This window comes from Zootoca vivipara, chromosome 13 (assembly GCF_965207765.1).
Source record: "Zootoca vivipara chromosome 13, rZooViv2.hap1.1, whole genome shotgun sequence".
Classification (NCBI taxonomy): Eukaryota; Metazoa; Chordata; class Lepidosauria; order Squamata; family Lacertidae; genus Zootoca; species Zootoca vivipara.
Genome location: NC_142596.1, coordinates 39,780,003 through 39,798,245, shown reverse-complemented (window position 1 = coordinate 39,798,245; position 18,243 = coordinate 39,780,003). Strand labels below are relative to the sequence as shown.

Sequence of the window (18,243 nt, the reverse complement as noted above, 5' to 3'; positions counted from 1 at the left end):
CGTTAAACGGTTTCTGCTACGGGACGTCAAAGGAAGAACGCGACGTTTCTCCCCCCTCACGCGCCCGAAGTCAAGACGAGGAGGAGGAGGGCGCTGATTGGTCCAAATTCAAAGGCGAACGCGCAGAGGGGCAGGTGAGAGGGTGCTGGTTAGGGGAGTGAGATGGCCCTTATCCAATGGAAAGAGGCGGGGAGGCGGGATGGGCGGGGCATCCGAGCTCATAAAAGGGGAGGGACAGCGAGGCGGCTAAGGGTTCTTGCCCGCGAGGCCGACGGGGAAGTTGCTTTGGAGGGGGCGTGGCCTGGAAGGCTAGGGAGAGGAGGCGGGGCTTAACCCGTGACGGTTTGCGAGGGGTGGGAGAGAAGGAGTCTGCAGAAAGCAGCTGTCTGGGCCACACAAAATGGCGGAGGGCGACAATAGGAGCACCAACCAGCTGGTGGGTGAGCGCTGAGGCAAAGCACGTTGGGTGGGCGGGGGGCGAGTTGAGGCCCTCGCTTCCATTAAGAAGTGGGAAGGAAGAAAGTGGGGGGGGGGGTGCTTCTTTGGGTTGTATCCTGCGAGGAGCATCTGCGGAGGGGCGCTTGTTTTTACGCAGGAAGAGGGAGGGGCTGGCTCTTCTGTCTCCATGCACGTCTTGCAAGGCTGCCATAGCGGCCTCTTCAACCCCCATTCCAGCCCCGCCATTCTTATTTTGCGTTATTTTAAAGTGGGGGGTGGGAGATTCGCGCCATTGTGCAGCTCTTCCTTCGAGGGCAGGAGGCAGCGAACTGCTTCATAGAGTGGAGGGGGCTGCAAGGGGCGAAGTGAGGAAACTTCGAAAGTATAACAGGCACACCAAAGGATCTTACGGCGCTTTTCAAGACGTAGCTTACTGCAATGCAGGGGGTTGGCTGGATGACCCTCGGACCCCTTCCGACCCCACAATTCTGCGATTCTAAGACCCGCAGATTTTTGATGGCAGAGGCTTTTGTGGACTGAAGGCTGCTTCGTCGGATGCACGAAGTGGTTGTTTGATGGTGTGTGTATGAATGTCTTCTTTCAAACACGCGTTATCTATCAGTATGTGTATATTTGTATTAACACTTGCCTGTGTGTAAATAGAGGTGTGTGTGTACACACACACGGATGGATAATAACATTTTGTGTGTTTGATGAATGGGGTTTTAGCCTGTGAAGCTTCTGCCACCATAAGCCTTAAAGGTGCCCCAAGGTTGTTTGTGTGTTGGCTGTATGAAACTGTCCTTCTGGAACTTAAATAACACCCCACAGTCTAGTCATGTTTACTCAGAATGAAGGCCTGAGTAAATTGGGTTTATTCCAAGGTAAATGTGTCACCTCAAATTTCACTTTTTGAGAGCTTTGGAAGGATTCAAAATCAGGAGAGAACCCATTATATTTTGCTGATGCACAAGGTTTTAGAAGCTGGCAGCTGCAGCAATAGTGTTTTGTAGGAACATGGGATCAGAATTGCAGGGTTGAAAGGCAAAAGGGCCTTCTTACAAATCGGTAGGGATGGAGGCCTTTCTTCCCACCAAATAATACATAAAAAAATATTCTAGGCGAGCCATCTTGAAAAAGATCAGGTTTCATTTTCCTGTTTCTCCAGTAGGGCTTTGCTATGTCATCTTCCTTTGTAGTATTAGAGACACACCTGGCCAGCCTGCTTATGCTAATAGGAGCAGAAATAAGCAGGGTGCTTTGTTTAGGCTGTCAGAGGAGCTGCAGCGCTTAAGGGATAGGTGGGTGAAAGTCAGATGCACAGCACTGAGCATTATGGTTGATGAACAGAGTAGTGCAGATACTGTGTGTGCTTTTTCTTTGAGTGAAATGCAGATCACTTGTATCCACAGTGTTATCTGCTACATTTCTCACTGTCATATGCTTGGTATGCTTTTTGAGTTGAAGACGGTGCACATGCGCATAGATGGCCCAATATAACTGAGTAAACTTGATGGGCAATGAGAGATTTTAACCCAGGCAGAACAACAGTTTAGTTTGTCTTGTGGCTGAATCATTTCAAAGACATGCATTAAGAGTATGTATGTGTATGATGGAATATTCACAGATCTAAGCTTCAAGGGAAGAGAGAAATGTTTAGAAACAAAATTTGTTGGCTTGAACTCCCTATATCATGCTGATCTAGAATGCTATGTTAGGAAATGGACAGAAATTGAAGAGCAGAAATTAGAATTTAAAATAAGGAAGCATTAAACATACTAGACTAGCAGGAGTTTTATACAGCGTGTAGACCTCAGTGGCAGGTCTATTTTTTCCTTCATGATTCATTATGAAAGTTTCACCTACGTACTATTCACGAGTCTTCAGTTTATGGTCCTGGGCTGAGACAGCAATCAGTACAAAACACAGCTGTGTAGGATGTCCAAAGTAACAATTATTCAGAGTTAATTAAAATTTTGGTAAATCCAATTTTGCACAGAGAACCTTGCGGAACATTTAACATTGTTAGGATAATAATGTAAAAACAGTTTAATTTCAAAAATATACTGCTTGCAAAAACACAATTAAATATTTTGCTTATATTGAGTTACTTTCTCATCCTGCCCAAGTTCATGATCATAAGATTTGGGCTCTCTATAAGCCAGATAATTTTTATCCTAATATCCAAGCTGGAATCAGAATCAAAATAAGGTCCTGGAGCACAGTTTTCACAAGATGATGCCATAACAATAAATGGCAAGTAGAAGAGCTCTTTGTTATGAAAAATCCTAACTACTTGATCTAGAGTTGCCATTGTGTTTCTAGAAGAGGTTCCCGCTTGAGGAATGTAGGAAAGACAATTTCTGCCAATTTCCCCTTTCCCCTCTGACCTTAAGGAATCCCCACACCTCTAGAGCAGCTTTTTATTGGCTACAGGAGGAAGGAAGAATTGGTGTAAATTGCATCCACAACCCTTTTGCTCTAGCCGGAGCATCCTGTTCTGCTCATGGGAACTCTGGATCCAAGTTTCAGTATGTAGAAATATATCCTATGAATATGGCACTGTTCTCCTAGTTGAAAGTAACCAGATATTTTCTTGCATGATAGACATAAAGCTTCTAATTAAAAGGGACTCTCCCATAGAAGTACTGTATAAAAAAGGGCCAGTTAAGAGGATGCAGACATAAAACTGAGTTATACAGTATTCTGTAAAGCAAAGTAGGGATAAAGCTGTTATATTGTCTTAACATAAGATAGCCTACATGTCCCATGAAGCATATGCATTGTGTAAACATTTTTCTGCCTGGGGCAATTAAATATGCTAAAATGCTTTTATTCACAGGCTGCAGAGACAGCTAGCTTGGAAGAGCAGTTGCAAGGATGGGGTGAAGTGATTCTGGTGACAGACAAAATCCTTCGTTGGGAAAAACCATGGTTTCCACCTGCTATGATTGCTGTAGTTTCCTTCATCTTTCTGTAAGTTATTGGAGAGAATGTTACTTAAAAATGCTAAAGACAGTTAAGCTAGTAGTTATTTTCCTGAAGTTCTCAGTACTGCTTTGCTGTATAAAAAGTACATGGGAAGTTTTATGCAGCTGGAAAAACAATGCTGATATAAAAAAACCAAATATATGTTTAAACTTGGGGGGAGGGGGACTTTCCTAGTCATTTTATTTCATAGAAGGGCCTATTAATTGGAAAATATAGGAAAGTGCAACAACTTTTTATTCCTTCCAAACTTTATTTTCCTTCTCCTTCTCCTTCCAATCTATTCTCCCGTTGGTGATTATGCCATTGCAGAAACTAAATTGAGGCATTATTTCTCAACCACTGGCTGTGTTGGCTGGGGCTGATGGGAGTTGGGTACTTCAGAATAAAATTTGAGGCACTTCTCCGCACCTCCTTTAATCACATTGTTAAATGTCTTGCCACTAGATAACAACCTTTTTCTTGCTCCAACAGGATGATCTACTACTTGGACCCATCTGTTCTTTCAGGTGTTTCTTGCTTTGTTATGGTGCTTTGTCTGGCTGACTACCTTGTACCTGCTCTTGCTCCTAGAATTTTTGGCTCCAGTAAATGGTATGTTGTTTGACAGTCCCCTAAGTATAACATTTAGCAAGAATAGAATCGAACCCACATATATTCAGTGTTAACTATGTGCATCAGTCCTGAACAAAAATCTTTCTGCCTAGTGTTCTGACATAGTGTTGTTCTACTACCTAGAGCAACAATATATGTGTATATTAAAGGCTCAGTTGTCTCTTTTTTCTGTTTGATACCTTTGCTTGTATAATTTTGTTTAGACTGCAAGGTCATTGAGGCAGGAACCTATCTTTTCCTCCTCTTCCCGTCCCCTTTATGTTACTCTCTACAGCACCATGCAAACCGATAGTAGACTAAAAACAGAGCTGTAGCCTTTAAACAACTGGCTGTCATGGATTCTTGAGGTGTAAATATATAAAGATGCCATCTAACTGAAAGTTTTGAGACAGCTGAAGAAATTGTGATTTGCTGAATAGGACACAGATTTGCAGTTAATGGTAAATTATTCATAATACCTGGTCATTCAGAACACATGTCAGCTGCAAATTAATGCAAGTTTTAGTCCATTAAAATATATATGATCTTCTCAATCTTGGATTTTTAATCACCCTAACAGTGAATAGTTATAGTAGAGAGTTGAAGAAATATATATTGTACATATATGAACGGGACATTAAAATGGTATCAAATTTTGAACTGGGTGACAGGAGGTCGAGATGATAATGGTTGCTCATGTGCAGTTTCTAAACACCATAATATCAATATTTGCTTAAAATAATTTCTTTAAAGGACTACTGAACAACAGCAGCGATTCCATGAAATCTGTAGCAACCTGGTAAAAACACGGCGCGGAATTGTTGGTTGGTGGAAACGTCTTTTCACATTTAAGGAGGAAAAGCCTAAAATGGTAATATATGTGCTTCTCTGAAAGTGTTTCAGCCTTATTGCAAATTGGTTGTTGCTTTATAAATCCATTCTGCCTTACATATACTAAAACAAATGCTTCTGGTGACTGGCATGTTTGTTTGTTTTTTAAACGAAAATATGTTTTTTTAAACCTAAAATGGTAGCTGCACCTTGAAATGAATAGTTTAGTAGGTGCACACACCATCTGATCAGAGCTATTTATGGTATCTTGATTTGAGTATTTCACACACACACCCAACCACACACTTGCTTCAGGCACTTTTTTTTTTTTGCTTCATTGTCTCTAGGACAGTTATTCTAGTGGTATGCGAATATATGCCTGTCTGCAATTTATAACATCTTCCTAATGCATCAACCAAGCCAATAACAATCTAGGCTAAGCTCCTAAAACTTATTAGCTTGAAAGAAATTTCCACTGAAGTGAATGAGATATACTGCTAAGTGTGTTTGTTTGTTTGTTTGTTTGTTTGTTCACTCATTCAGAATCCATGCTAATCAATCATGCTGCTTTTAATAGCAGCAGGGAAAGTACTTAGAGAGGTAACTGTCATATTATGCCTTCATAGCTTACTTTTAAGTACTACTACCATTCTTATTTCTCTTCTAGTACTTCACGACAATGCTCTGTTCCTTAGCTGTGATTGCTTGGATAGGACAGCAAGTTCATAACCTCTTCCTCACCTACCTTATTGGTAAGTGGCGCAGAATAATATATTGCTGTGTTTTTCCACAATAAAGAGTGGGGGAAATATTTGTAATTGGGATGCCTATAATGAAGCAATTGTAACATAAATTAGATGAATTTGCAAATGAACATAGGTGGTGATAACTTCTTCTTTACCCCCTTAGTGAGCTGCTTCTTGTTGTTTCCTGGATTAAATAAGCACGGAATAATTTCAAAATATGCTGGAATGGCAAAAAGGGAGGTCAACAAACTCCTGAAGCAAAAGGAGAAGAAAAATGAATGAAATATTGCTTGCTAATTCACCCTATAGTATAATTGTGTTCTGGGAACAATTCAATGAATTATTGTGTGTTTAATAGTATAGAAGTGCTTATTTCAGTCATCGCATTTGATTTTAAATAAGGGCCCTTCTTATGCTGTTTAAACAGGAACTGTATGGTCCCTCAGTCACACACTAATAGTCTTCTAACATGGACAGTCATTCTTACAGTAAGTGTGACTTGCAACTTCAACAGTGTAATAAGACTGATCAGTAACAACTGGTGGTGGTGAACTGGGTAGCATTTTCCATTCCTCTTGAGCATTTTAAGGACTCTCTGGACTGTCTAGATTTATTTCAAAATGCCCTCTAGATTAAATTGATAAATGTACGATGTTGTAGGTGACAGGTGATTTGAATAAACAAAGCTCCTAAACTCTGAATCCCAGTTGTAGTTGTAGCTCTGCAATGCAACTTAATTGCACTGAAACTGAATGAAAAACCTAAGTCAGGATGCACAGACAGTCAACTTCATTGCTTCTATTATTTAAATAGCTCTAGTTTTGGTGTTGTGAAACATGTCTGTAGTTTTTTAAAAAATATGGTCTTATATAAAATCATGTTGAAAATACGTGATGCGTCTGTCTTGCCAACAAGTCTCTGGTGTTATTTGTGTTTTCTTAATGCTATTTTGTTTTTACTACACATTTCTTAAGTAAAAGTTTGTAACCTGTTAAAATGATAGGCATCTTAAATTTCTGTTTAACAGGCAAATTTCTGTCTTAAAATTGTAAATTGATGAACAGTGTTATCTTACGTTTGAAAATATAGACTTGAGAAATCTTGAACCTTTTTTTGTTTCATTATTATCTTTTTTGACAAAATAAGATCTGCTGCTTACATTACTGCCTTACAAATGGTAGCTGCTTTTCATTCTAAGTTCCCAACCTTTTTAGTAAACATTTTTTTTGTAAATGTGTCTCAGAAGGACAAAGTTTTTAAGTTGCTCTTGTGATATATTGCCTATAGTGAAGCCTGAAAGGCCATAACTGTGTTGGCAGCATTGCCAGCAAGGGATCGAAAGTCTTCTAACTAGAACTAACACAAATATTATTTTTATCATCACTCTTTCTAATTGGCTTGCACCAATAAAAAGCAGTCTTTCTCTCTTCATGCACATCTAACATTTTTGAATGCTAGGGGCGGGATGTGGCTCATTTTTTACTGCCATACTACCATAGTATGTAACATGGTCCAGATAACTTATCTGCATAAGGACACTAGGGTGGCGTTCAACACTTAAACATGCCTATGTTGGATCTCTTGTGACACATGAATCTTAGGGCATTCTGTTTTTCCAAACAAATGAATAACCATTTTTGGACTAATTAGAGCAATCTCACAAGATCTCTGCCTTAGGAGAAGATACAAAGCCTCTGACTAAGGCTAGTGAAAAGAGAAATCCCTTTCTTCTGGAGGTGGAAGGAGCAACATTACCTATTACTGTTCCTTGGGTTGAAATATTTCAATATGCCAACTTAGTTATCATTGTAGTAAGTATTTTCCCATTCATGAATACCATATTTGACATTATACTTTCAGTTTGGACATTAGAAGCAGCACACAAATCCTGAGAAAAGTGAGAACTTACAGTTGCAAAATGAATTATATTTAGTCATTGGAAGTCTGATGGCAGTTCCTGTATCTAGCAGTTATGGGCACTAGCAACAATATGGTAAAATATAAAACTATTTTGGAATGATTTAGTGATAGCTTAAGTGACAGGAACCAGTCTCTTTCAAAAACATCACAGTTATGAGAAAGTCCCACCATTGCCGGGTTCTGAGAGTGACTAGGAGGTCATGCTTTCTGCTATCTCTGCACTGTAAATAGTATGCACAATAAAACCTTTAAAGACACAACGGACTGGAGCGTCTTGACTCAGGAGTAGCCGCAACAACTCCCTGACAGGCACCTTCTGAGGATTTTCCTTGGTAACATCTATACAACATTATAGGGTCTACCAAGCTAGGGAATCTCAGGCCAAGGGGCCGAATGCTATCTCCCTGGACTTTGAACTCCCCCCCCCCAGCCACACCCTCTCCCCTGGCATTGCTTCACACCCCAATTATTTTTGCCTGTCTCAGATATGTCACTGAACTCTCATAATGCCTCTTTCTTCTCTGGATGGAAGTTGGAGAAAGATTAGTGAGTGCATAGAAACTACTGTAGAAAGGTAAACTTTGGTTGTCGATTTTTGCAAGCCCCTTTTAGGAGACTTTAGGTCTAAAGGGCCACAAATAAATGCTGTTAATAAATAATGTTAAAATTTACATTTGATGTCCTTGGACTACAACTCCCATCACCCCCAGCTAGTTTATCCAGCAATCAAGGGCTGCGGGAGTTGTACTCCCATCAAAATACCTGAGGAACCCAAGGTTGGAGGACTCTGCCCTAGCCTATCTCACTTAAAGTGGCTGTGAGAGTAAAATGGAGGATAGGGAAGATCCCTATATGGTGCCTTGGAGCAACTTGTGTGTGTGTGGCCTGGATAAAACGTATAGTGCATATGCAGGTGAAACTCGGAAAATTAGAATATCGTTGAAAAGTGCATTTATTTCAGTAATGTAACTTATTATTTTTTCTTTTTCTTTTAATTTTTACAAATTCTTTTGGAAATTCCACAGTAAGAAAACAAATAGTTACAATAATACAAAAATAAACATCGCTATTACATTGACCTGCCTAACGACAAATAATTACAATCACAACAAATAAAGGCTTGACATATCTTGCTTTGCATGTCATGCATCTACTGTACTCACATATTGGTTTCACCTTTTAAGTTGCGTTACTGAAATAAATGCACTTTTCGACGATATTCTAATTTTCCGAGTTTCACCTGTGCAGTAGAATTAACTCATGCGACGGAGTCCTGCCGCGCAGTGACAGAAACAGGCTGAACATCCAAAACCGTCGCCTGTCCCCGCCCCTTTTCCGGAAGCGTTCTTGGTTGCTACTGGATACCAAAACCGAAAGGGCCGCTGGGAGTTCGCTCTCTGCCAACTCCAGCCGAGCTGTTTGAAGACGCCTTGCCTTTGGGCCACAGAGACAGGAAAATGTAGTGTCGGTAACTTCCGGGTAGCTGCCGTTGAGAAATCTTTGCGGAAGTGAGCCGCAGGAGTACTTTCTAACTCGTATAATCTCCCATGCAAAAATTATCGAGAGATCAAGCCTGAATTCAGCGGTCAATTGAATACAGAAGCCTTGCGCTTCACTGACCTGCATGCAGACATGTTGCACTTTAAAATGTTTTCTGCTTCCAAAATTTTATTTTCAAGAATTCCCTGAAATATGGTATGCTTAGGTTTGCTTATTCTTTCTGTTTCTGAGTGGAGACGCTGCTGCCAAAAAATATATAAAAAATCCTGGAAAAACCAGCTCAAAGACATTCTGAACACCGCAGCTATCTACTCAAAGCGACGTCCCAATGATTTCAACAGGTTTGCTACCAAATGAGTACGCAGAAGATTGCATCCTAAAAGATCAGAAAATTGAGCCCTGTGTGTCGAGTCAGCCTTCACACAAGATATCTCTACATTTTGTTCTCTACGGTCCAAAGCGAAGCCGTTGACTAGCACTAGCTGAGCGGAAATCTCCCCAAGGCATTTTAACCTGGGAACAAGGTAATCTCGCGAGATAATTCCTCGTCACTTCCTTGTTATCCTGCCGCCTTGATTTCCCATAACACCCCGCGCTCGCTCGGCCGCCTTCCTTTTTCCGCCATATTGCTGCACTGGTGAGTAGCTGGCGATGGCTGTTCCTGTGTGGCATCCGTCGTATATCGAACCCATCCTGTCTCCTTGGGCCGCTGTCGCCCTGGTTCCTGGAAGCTGGGGCTCCGCTCGACCTGCGCAGCTTATTTGGAGATGGCCGCGCTTCTCCTGGGCTTCGCGGTGGCCTCCTGAACGGAGCGGGGGGTGGGGAGGAAGAGCGGTTGGGAGAGGAATGGATGCCTTGGTCTGGGGCTTTGAGTGGAGGAAGGGCTGGGTTGGCGGGCTGTGCCTGACTGGGGAGGCCTTTACCAGCAGGCAGGCAGAACCGCCCCAGGTGCCTTGCTGGACGAAGAACGCCGGGCACGGCTGCATGTTCACGCGCTCGGGCTGCAACTTATTTTACATGCGTGTGAGCCCCAGGGCACGTAGTGGAGCTTCCATGTGCCACTCGCCGTTGCATTTTAGGTCCTCGCGAGACATGGGCGCCTGCACCAGCTTGGGCGGGAGTGGCTTGCAGGCTGTTGCTGCTATAGAGGAGACCGACATGGGTGGCATTCAGCTCCGGGTCGCCCCTTAAAATCCCGGGGTCGCTGGATGCTTCACTGTGACAGCAAAGTTTGGGGCCCTCAGCATTACAGTTCCTGGAGTGGGTAGTTTGCCTTACCAAGTGCTTATAATATAACTCTTCCTTTTGGGGATCGTTGGCTTCGGGAAAGTATTGCACTGGTGCGCTAGTGTTAAAACTTGTAAGCGGTGGGGGGGGGGAGGAAAGCCCATCTCTTGTGGCATTCTTACTGCAAATAAATCAGCAGCTGCATAAATATTTCAAAGGTTTGCTGTGTTGGTCTGCAGCTGTAAAAACGATAAGAAGTCTTGCTTGATCACACCAAAGTTGTGAAGTCCAACAATGTTTCCCAGAGATGCTTCTGGGATGGTCACAAGCGGGTCTTCAGGGCAATGGGCCTCCCTCCCTTGTTATAACCAAAAATCTGCCCTTATTTCCCCAGCAACTGGGATTCAATAGTACCCCTGAACATTGTTGCTCCCTGTCCTTAACATGAATATATGACTTTGTTCAAGGTGTCAAAATATGATATTGTTTTAACTCAAATTAAGGAATCCTGGCAATGTCTGTGTTCTTCTGGATAAGAAATATAATTCTTCAGGGCTTTGCTTGGACTGGAACCCCAGAGACAGTATAATAATTCTTTTCTGAAAATACAAAGTATAATATATGAGTCCCTTTGAGTACAAGTAACTTGCTCCCTTTGAGTAAAAAGGGACTCTCCTCTTCACCCCATGTAGTCATGGCAACTACATATCCGGTTAAAGGTCTTTCTAGGGGGAGAAAGTGACTTAAAAAAGAATGACAACACAGACTTTGAAGATATCCCAATATACTCTCTGTGTCTTGATGCAGGGTAGCTTAATGTAGTCCCAATGAGTGCCTGATAATTGCACACGAAAAGCAATTCACAGTCTCCCAAAGCCATTTAATTTCATGCATAAGCAGCTTTTAAATCTTGAAGTGTTTGTGTGTGCTGCACTGGGGCATGTGTGCATGAACAGCACTGGACAAATAGATTTGAAACCAGCTACTCTCCTGATTGCAACTCTTAAGTAAGAATAGCCTTCAGAGCAACCAACAAATTCTTATGAATTGGAGGCAATTAATCCTTTTTGTGTTTAAACTCTTACTGTACCAGATGTAACTGTAAGCATTTGAGCTTAGTAACTTGTGAACTTGTTTGCAAGGCTGGGCTGAATCTACACTTTTTAAAAATAATTTTGGGTTGCTAGAGCTCTTTGAAAACAAGTCAACAGTTGCAGTTATTTTTTTCTGGAAATACACACAATGTAGTGTCCTTGCAATTCAGTACTTACTAAAGACTGTTTATTCACTGTGACAGTCACCCCTTTCTGTAGGCAGTTACTGAGGCTATTACCGGTATATCAACTTACTACCCTTATCCAAAACTTAAGAGCAGAATTTCTCTTAACTTGCTTTGTCTTAGTTTTAACTGGCTAATGAACTAAACGATTTATTTGCAGTTGGAGTGGCCACATCGTAACAGCACATATTAATGCGGTTTGTTATCCATGGTGTAATTTCAAGTGCAAGGCTATAAATCCTTACATTTGTTTAGAAAGTGTGTTTTGATTGCTCTTTTAATTAGCTCCCTATATTTTGTGCTGCTTCCAACATCCAGACGCAATCCAGTGAGCCATCATTTGAAGAAAGAACATTGATACATGTTAGCTTATCATTTAAATTTGTGTATTTTATCCATGCAGGCATCATGGTGCGCATGAACGTTCTGGCAGATGCTCTTAAAAGCATCAACAATGCTGAGAAGCGTGGAAAACGTCAAGTTCTCATCAGACCATGCTCGAAAGTTATCGTCCGGTTCTTAACTGTGATGATGAAGCATGGTAAGTCCACAGAATATATGTAAAACAGTCCAGAAAAGATTCAGATTTTTGGCCTTTTAAACTTGATAATCACTGGGGAAGATGCCAGTGAAGATATTACAGTGGACGCTCGGTTTGCGAACATGATCCGTGTGGGTTTCAAGTTCGCAACTTGCGTCTGCACACACGCAGGTTGTGATTTGGTGCTTTTGCGCGTGAACCCGGAAGTAACCCATTCTGGTACTTCCAGGTTCGGTGCAGAGCGCAGCCCAAAAGGACATAACCTGCAGCGGACGTAACACGAGGTTTGACTGTATATTCAAAGTTAGATGTGGGTATAGATTGAAACTGGGCTTAATTACTTAAAAGTTTTGTTTAAAGATGTCTGTGGTTGAAGCAGCGTACTTGGGGTTGGGGGTGGTGAAAATGGTCAGCTCGCCATAGGCCAAGTAACTTGCTCCTTCAAATTGTACAGTGCAAGTAGTATTTTAAATTATTTATCACACCTGTGCTTTGTCTTTCCTCCAGAGGGTTCAGGGACCATCCATTTTTGTTCTCATCATTAGTTGATTGTTTAGCCAAGAAGGCAGTGTCCATAGATGTACATACTCTGTAAAACAAAACAAGCAGCAGTACAGTGGTGCCTCCTGTTACGTACCATCCCCCTTACGAATGCTGCGGGTTACGTGCTCCACTAACCAGGAAGTAGATGCCCCTTCTTGCGACCTTTGCTCCCAGATGCGAGCGGAAGTCGCGCTCCAGCGGCACGGCAACAGTGGGAGGCGCCATTAGAGAAAGTGCGTCTCATGTTACAAGTGGTTTCCTGTTACGAACGGATCTCCGGAACGGATTAAGTACGTAACATGAGGTACCATTGTACTAAATGAAATAGCGAAGTATGCTGATATACATGATAGCATGCACAATAGCCTGAAAAACCTATGATAATCCTTGTATTAACATGCAGTATTTGATTTTATAAAATGGCTTCCAGTTCTGTTTTTGCAAATTGAATCACTTTGAATGCCACAGGCTGTTTGAAATACAGTGGTACCTCTACTTACGAACGTAGCTCCGTCCGCCATCTTGGATGTGGTTTAGATAGAGTTTTTTCTACTTACGAATTTTTAGATAGGGTTGCTTCGACTTACAATTTTTTTCTCCCAATGCATTCCTATAGGATTCGACTTACAATTTTTTTCGACTTACGAATGTGCGTTCGGAACGCATTAAATTCGTAAGTAGATGTACCACTGTAGTAACTTGCCAAATGCAAGCCAAGTCTCCATGGCACAGCTAGTTCTAGTCAAATAGTATCTGCTATGCCACCCTGGCTCATATATCCCACCCTAATAGTCAAGCAGTTCCGTTAACGGGGAGGAATGGGTTGCTTTAGTTCTATTTCAATGGTGCAAAGCTTTGAATATGCTGAGTGCTTTTCTTTGGTTCACAGGTTACATAGGTGAATTTGAGATCATTGATGATCACAGAGCTGGGAAGATTGTTGTTAATCTCACAGGCAGACTCAACAAGGTAGGACCTGACTTCCATTTAAGCCCCACTGGACTTAATGCCAGAATTACATCTTGGAAGATACACTTAATGGGTGCATCTAAATTCACCTCACTTCACAGGAAAATTCGCCCATTGTGGGTTGGAATAAATGGAAGGTGGGTTATGTATTTAGGCAAAATTTCCTTTAGTCCTAAGGCAAGTTGAGACAAAGTGCTTTGTTCATATAATTGTGTGTCTGACCAAATGGGAACTTCAAGAAGTCCTTGATGGGAATGGCTTGAAAAGAAGCAGCTGTGAATACTGGAGGTTTAAGGATATCATTTCAAGGTCCTCTGGTCCTTCAACAGCCACTGTGCTGGTTCACTTGAGATGACAACATTGTGCCTTAAAACTGGCAAATTGGAAGACATTACTCTGCTTGTCTTAAAAACCCTTGGAGAACAGCCTTTGCCACCTAAGTGGCTGACATCAATGAATCCTCTTCTTTCTCGTTGACCTCTTTGAAATCTGTCTTGGGATGCCTCTTCCAATCAACCTATGGTTCCTGGTTCACTTTCCGGCATCTCTGGGTACAGTTGGCAAAGACTCCTTGCCTGAAACTCTAGAGAGCTGGTGCTAGTCAGTGAAGAGACTTTTGAACTCCTTGAACCCAGACATCTGATAAGGCAGATTCTTATTTTACTACTGTATTTGTATAATTTTTGTTTCTAACTTGATTTCTACGTTATTGAATTGAGATGTGCATTTATGCATTCACATTGCCAGTGATTCTTGAGCTTTTATTTTCTCAGTTTTTAGTTTTTCCTGAGATTGGAGTTTATTTTTTTCTTCTTACCTAGCATTGTGACTGCTTGGTCAAATGTTAATAGGCCCAGAACTGAAAATAGCTGGTAAACTGATATATTCAGATCTGTTAGGGCATAACAGCTTACAGCTGCACCTTTGAAATGGGTTGTATTTATATTTTCTTCTCCATGCCACTTTTAGATACCAAATTTTAAATGTTTGTGTTGTGTTCTGTATATTGCAAGTTTTAAGAGTATTGCTACAGGGCGGTATATATTTTTATACTCTTAAAAAAGTATTGCGGTAGTTTTCCAAACATGTTTTTTCTTTCTTTGTGTTCAAAATATTTGACTTGATAGTTACAGTTACAGGCTGATATTACAAATTCAGGATGAAACTATACAACTCTATTCATACCCAAGTTCTGAATCTTTCTTATTGAAAAGTTTAAGTTAGCTGTATTGGTCCATAGGAGACATTACAAAATCATGGTTAGAACAGAATATCACAAAATTGTGTGTGTGCTATTGAGGTCTCCAGAGCATGTCTTTAACATCTTGTCAGAGGAAGAATTTGGTCCCACAGAACTCAAAAGCACACCATTTTTGTGACTTGTCAGTTGGTCCTAATGCAAGCACAACACTACAGTACTTTGTGTCAACTCTGGAAGTATATATAGTGGTACCTTGGGTTACGAACTTAATTCGTTCCGGAAGTCCATTCTTAACCCGAAACCATTCTTAACTTGAGGCCCGCTTTTGCTAATGTGCAATTTCTATTTTCATCCTGGGGCAAAGTCCTCAACCCAAAGCATTTGTAACCCGAGGTACTACTGTACCCTATTCTGACGAAACTAAGCCTTCCAGGATGCGGCTGTCTGGCCCTTGCTGCTAGTGCAGCAGCCAACATCTCCCTTCCATCCTCCTCAGATTTGGCAATGGGGGGGGGAGGCAAAACCACTTCTTAGCTGCTGGGACGATCCTTGCCCATCTCTGCTGCTTCAAAAGTTGGGAAGAAGGCTAGTTGCTTGTCACACTCCACAGAAGGCAATTTGCATATAATACGCAACCCTAGTGTGGTTGAAGACTGGCATGCACCTCTGCCTCTTGGCAGAAATGTTGGCATTTCTGTCAGCCCTGTCAAAGCAGCATAATGCCAAGGTTTCTGTTGTGCCCTGCGGCTTGTGACAAAGCCAAGGTTTGCATTTGACATGTGCTTTTTCAACTCCTGTACGTTGATGTGAGGCAGCGCTTCGATTTATTTATTTTGTTATCTGTATTTATAGCCCACCCTTTGCCAAATGGTCGCTGGGTGGGCTGCAAAATATAACAATTAAGAACAGTGTGCAATTAAATTTGTAAAATAAAACCCAGTTATCAGAATAACGAAAGTCACAGAACTGCAGCACACAGCAGAGTAGGAGGAGGGAAGATATGCACTCCTCCAAAGGCCTAGGTAAAGAAATGTGTCTCAAGCCAATCATCAAAGCGCATTGTTCTGTGAACCACCCTGAGACCTTCAGGTATAGGGCGGTATATAAATTCAATAGATGATGAAATTCAATAGACAACAACAACATTCAGTGATGGCACAATATGGGCTTAAGGGAGGTCATTTCGTCTTGCCACCATCACCCCTCGGCCACCTAGTCCATTTCTGTAACTCATATGTGTTCTAGGCAGGGTTCCCAGGTTGTCTCCCATTCAGGCACTGCTTAACTCAAGCAAGATGGTTTCATCCTGTGCCTAACTGACAGTGCCATCTGGATCCTGTTCAGGATTGTATGAACTGGCTATAAATCCCAGCCCCTGAACCCACAAACATTTCTTGTTGTTCCCAGGCACTTTTCCCTGGTTCCACTTCCTGTTGAATTCGGTAGCACACCTGTGTCCCATCTATCAAGTTTATTGAAAATACTTTAATGCCACATCCTTCAGTTCAATGACTTCTGGACTTTGCAAGTAATACATTAAAAGGATGGTTAAGTCTTTTCCCCTTTGTTTGGCTTGATAGTGTGGTGTGATCAGCCCCAGATTTGATGTCCAACTGAAGGATTTGGAAAAGTGGCAGAACAACCTGCTACCTTCACGTCAGTTTGGGTAAGTATCAGCTATGTAGAACTGGATTCCCAAAGCTTGTGGTTACGGCTGCTTCATTGCTGTGACTTTTACCTTCGCTATTGCTCCTTGGTGCTAGATTGATATTGCAAGATAAGCACATACTGAATAGCGTTGAGTCTGTTCATCATTTTGGATCAAAAGCCAGAACTACTAGCACTTAACCTGCTAACTGGCACATTAGCTGTTGCTTTCTGTAGAATCAGTGGGTTGTATGCAACTAATTGTGCAAGGTTCCCCTCACTCTTCTCCCCCTTTGCAGCTCTGGGAGTTCCCCCTAACCCTCTGGAGCAGATTTGTTGTTAGGAAAGAGGGAGGAGAAGTTCCCTGTTACTTATGGAAGTTGCTTTGCATGTGCAACGATCTAGCTGGGTTCAAACCAGTATGGCAGTGATCTACATAAGAATCTAATCTGTATACGTGTCAAGCAGTTTTGCATTTAGTTTTTGTGGTAGTACATTTTTCTAATGTGCTGCCTGTTAAATATGAGGTTAAATTCATTTTGCAAATGGGTAAGAAATCAAGCATAAAGCATAACAGGTATTTTCCTCACCCTTTTAATAGGTACATTGTGCTGACAACTTCAGCTGGCATCATGGACCACGAGGAAGCTAGGCGAAAACACACAGGAGGAAAAATCCTGGGATTCTTTTTCTAAACTTGTAAAAACAGGCAAACTAATAAATTGTTCAAATAGACTCTTTGCAGCTTGCATGTTAAAGTCAATCCTTGTTCCATAGCCCTGGTATATAATGCTATTCAGGTAATAGTATAATTTACATTATTGTGTGAAGTGTGCAATAGCCTCGGGTGCGGGCACCTTTGCTGGCTCAGGTTATCATCTTGATCTTGCTGCTTTATATAGGATAAACTGAACGCATATGTCTATGCACATGTATGTCTATGCACCCAAAATTGACAGAAGAGTAGTCTGCAATGCAGAAGTAAGTATGAGACTTGGTTTCTATAAACTTGGGGCAGTTGCTGATCTTAATTCATCAACACCAGTTACAAGAGAGCAGGACATTACTAGTAAGGAGTGGAGCACAGAAGCACATCAGCAGTCAGTATTGTATGCTGAGCAATTGCTTATGTGCACACTGGCAAATGCTTGTCTGTATGGCCCTGTAGTCATTGGCATTAATGCAGTGCTCAAAAGATTAGTGCTTTGACCAGATGTATAAAGGACAGGACAGACAGGCTAAAGTAATGAAAACCACATACCTTGAGAGCAGTTCACACAGTGACCTGTTGTGTGGACTGTAGGCTTATGGGATGCATATGTGAATCTTTTGCTTCCACTCTCAGATAGCAGGAGAATTCCCTGTTCATGCTTACAGAAGTTTCAAAATGGATAAAAGAATTTAAGTAAGGTACTTAATATATTTTAAATAAGAAACCAACTGTTTAAATCTGAAAGGGCAGGAGAGTTTCTCCAGTTTAGTGGTTGCCTCAGAGACTGCCTTGCTCCATGTTGGGTGGATACACTCTCACTAATCAATAACTTTGGAAGCGCTGTGTTGTGGTGGATAATGAAATTAAGCAAATCTTCCCTTTGTGTTGTATAGAGGCAAATTCATTAAGTCTTAAAAAGTAATCCTATAGGTTTTCTGAAGAGCTGGCAGCCATTCAGACAACTAGCGTTGTCTTCGCTTTGGACATTTGCAGCTTCCCCTTTCACAGGAAACCTTATTTTGTATATGCATGATCAGCAGTGAAGACACTGCTTGCAGAATGTTGGTAAATTGAAGTCATACGCCACCCTTTCCCCCATTTCTGCCC

General features: G+C 41.5%; 2 protein-coding genes across 2 annotated transcripts; both read left to right on the top strand.

The window, feature by feature from the left end:
* Positions 1-389: 389 nt before the first annotated feature.
* Positions 390-6,703, top strand: ARL6IP1 (ARL6 interacting reticulophagy regulator 1). The gene is made up of 6 exons (XM_035132021.3): positions 390-436; positions 3,281-3,414; positions 3,901-4,020; positions 4,774-4,891; positions 5,519-5,603; positions 5,761-6,703. The coding sequence occupies exons 1-6, from the start codon at positions 401-403 to the stop codon at positions 5,877-5,879; spliced, it is 612 nt and encodes a 203-aa protein (XP_034987912.1). The 5' UTR covers positions 390-400; the 3' UTR covers positions 5,880-6,703.
* A 2,925-nt stretch (positions 6,704-9,628) lies between these two features.
* RPS15A (ribosomal protein S15a) lies at positions 9,629-17,159 on the top strand. Its single transcript, XM_035131881.3, has 5 exons — positions 9,629-9,654; positions 11,927-12,064; positions 13,497-13,576; positions 16,358-16,443; positions 17,026-17,159. The coding sequence occupies exons 2-5, from the start codon at positions 11,932-11,934 to the stop codon at positions 17,117-17,119; spliced, it is 393 nt and encodes a 130-aa protein (XP_034987772.1). The 5' UTR covers positions 9,629-9,654; positions 11,927-11,931; the 3' UTR covers positions 17,120-17,159.
* Positions 17,160-18,243: the final 1,084 nt, after the last annotated feature.

Excerpts from the sequence above, each read along its gene's own strand:
- ARL6IP1 (XM_035132021.3), top strand. The coding sequence starts at position 401 with ATGGCGGAGGGCGACAATAGGAGCACCAACCAGCTG. Across the intron at positions 437-3,280 it reads ATAGGAGCACCAACCAGCTG|GCTGCAGAGACAGCTAGCTT; the intron begins GTGGGTGAGCGC and ends TTTTATTCACAG. Across the intron at positions 4,892-5,518 it reads AGGAGGAAAAGCCTAAAATG|TACTTCACGACAATGCTCTG; the intron begins GTAATATATGTG and ends TTTCTCTTCTAG.
- RPS15A (XM_035131881.3), top strand. The coding sequence starts at position 11,932 with ATGGTGCGCATGAACGTTCTGGCAGATGCTCTTAAAAGCATCAACAAT. Across the intron at positions 12,065-13,496 it reads AACTGTGATGATGAAGCATG|GTTACATAGGTGAATTTGAG; the intron begins GTAAGTCCACAG and ends TTTGGTTCACAG. Across the intron at positions 16,444-17,025 it reads CTACCTTCACGTCAGTTTGG|GTACATTGTGCTGACAACTT; the intron begins GTAAGTATCAGC and ends CCCTTTTAATAG.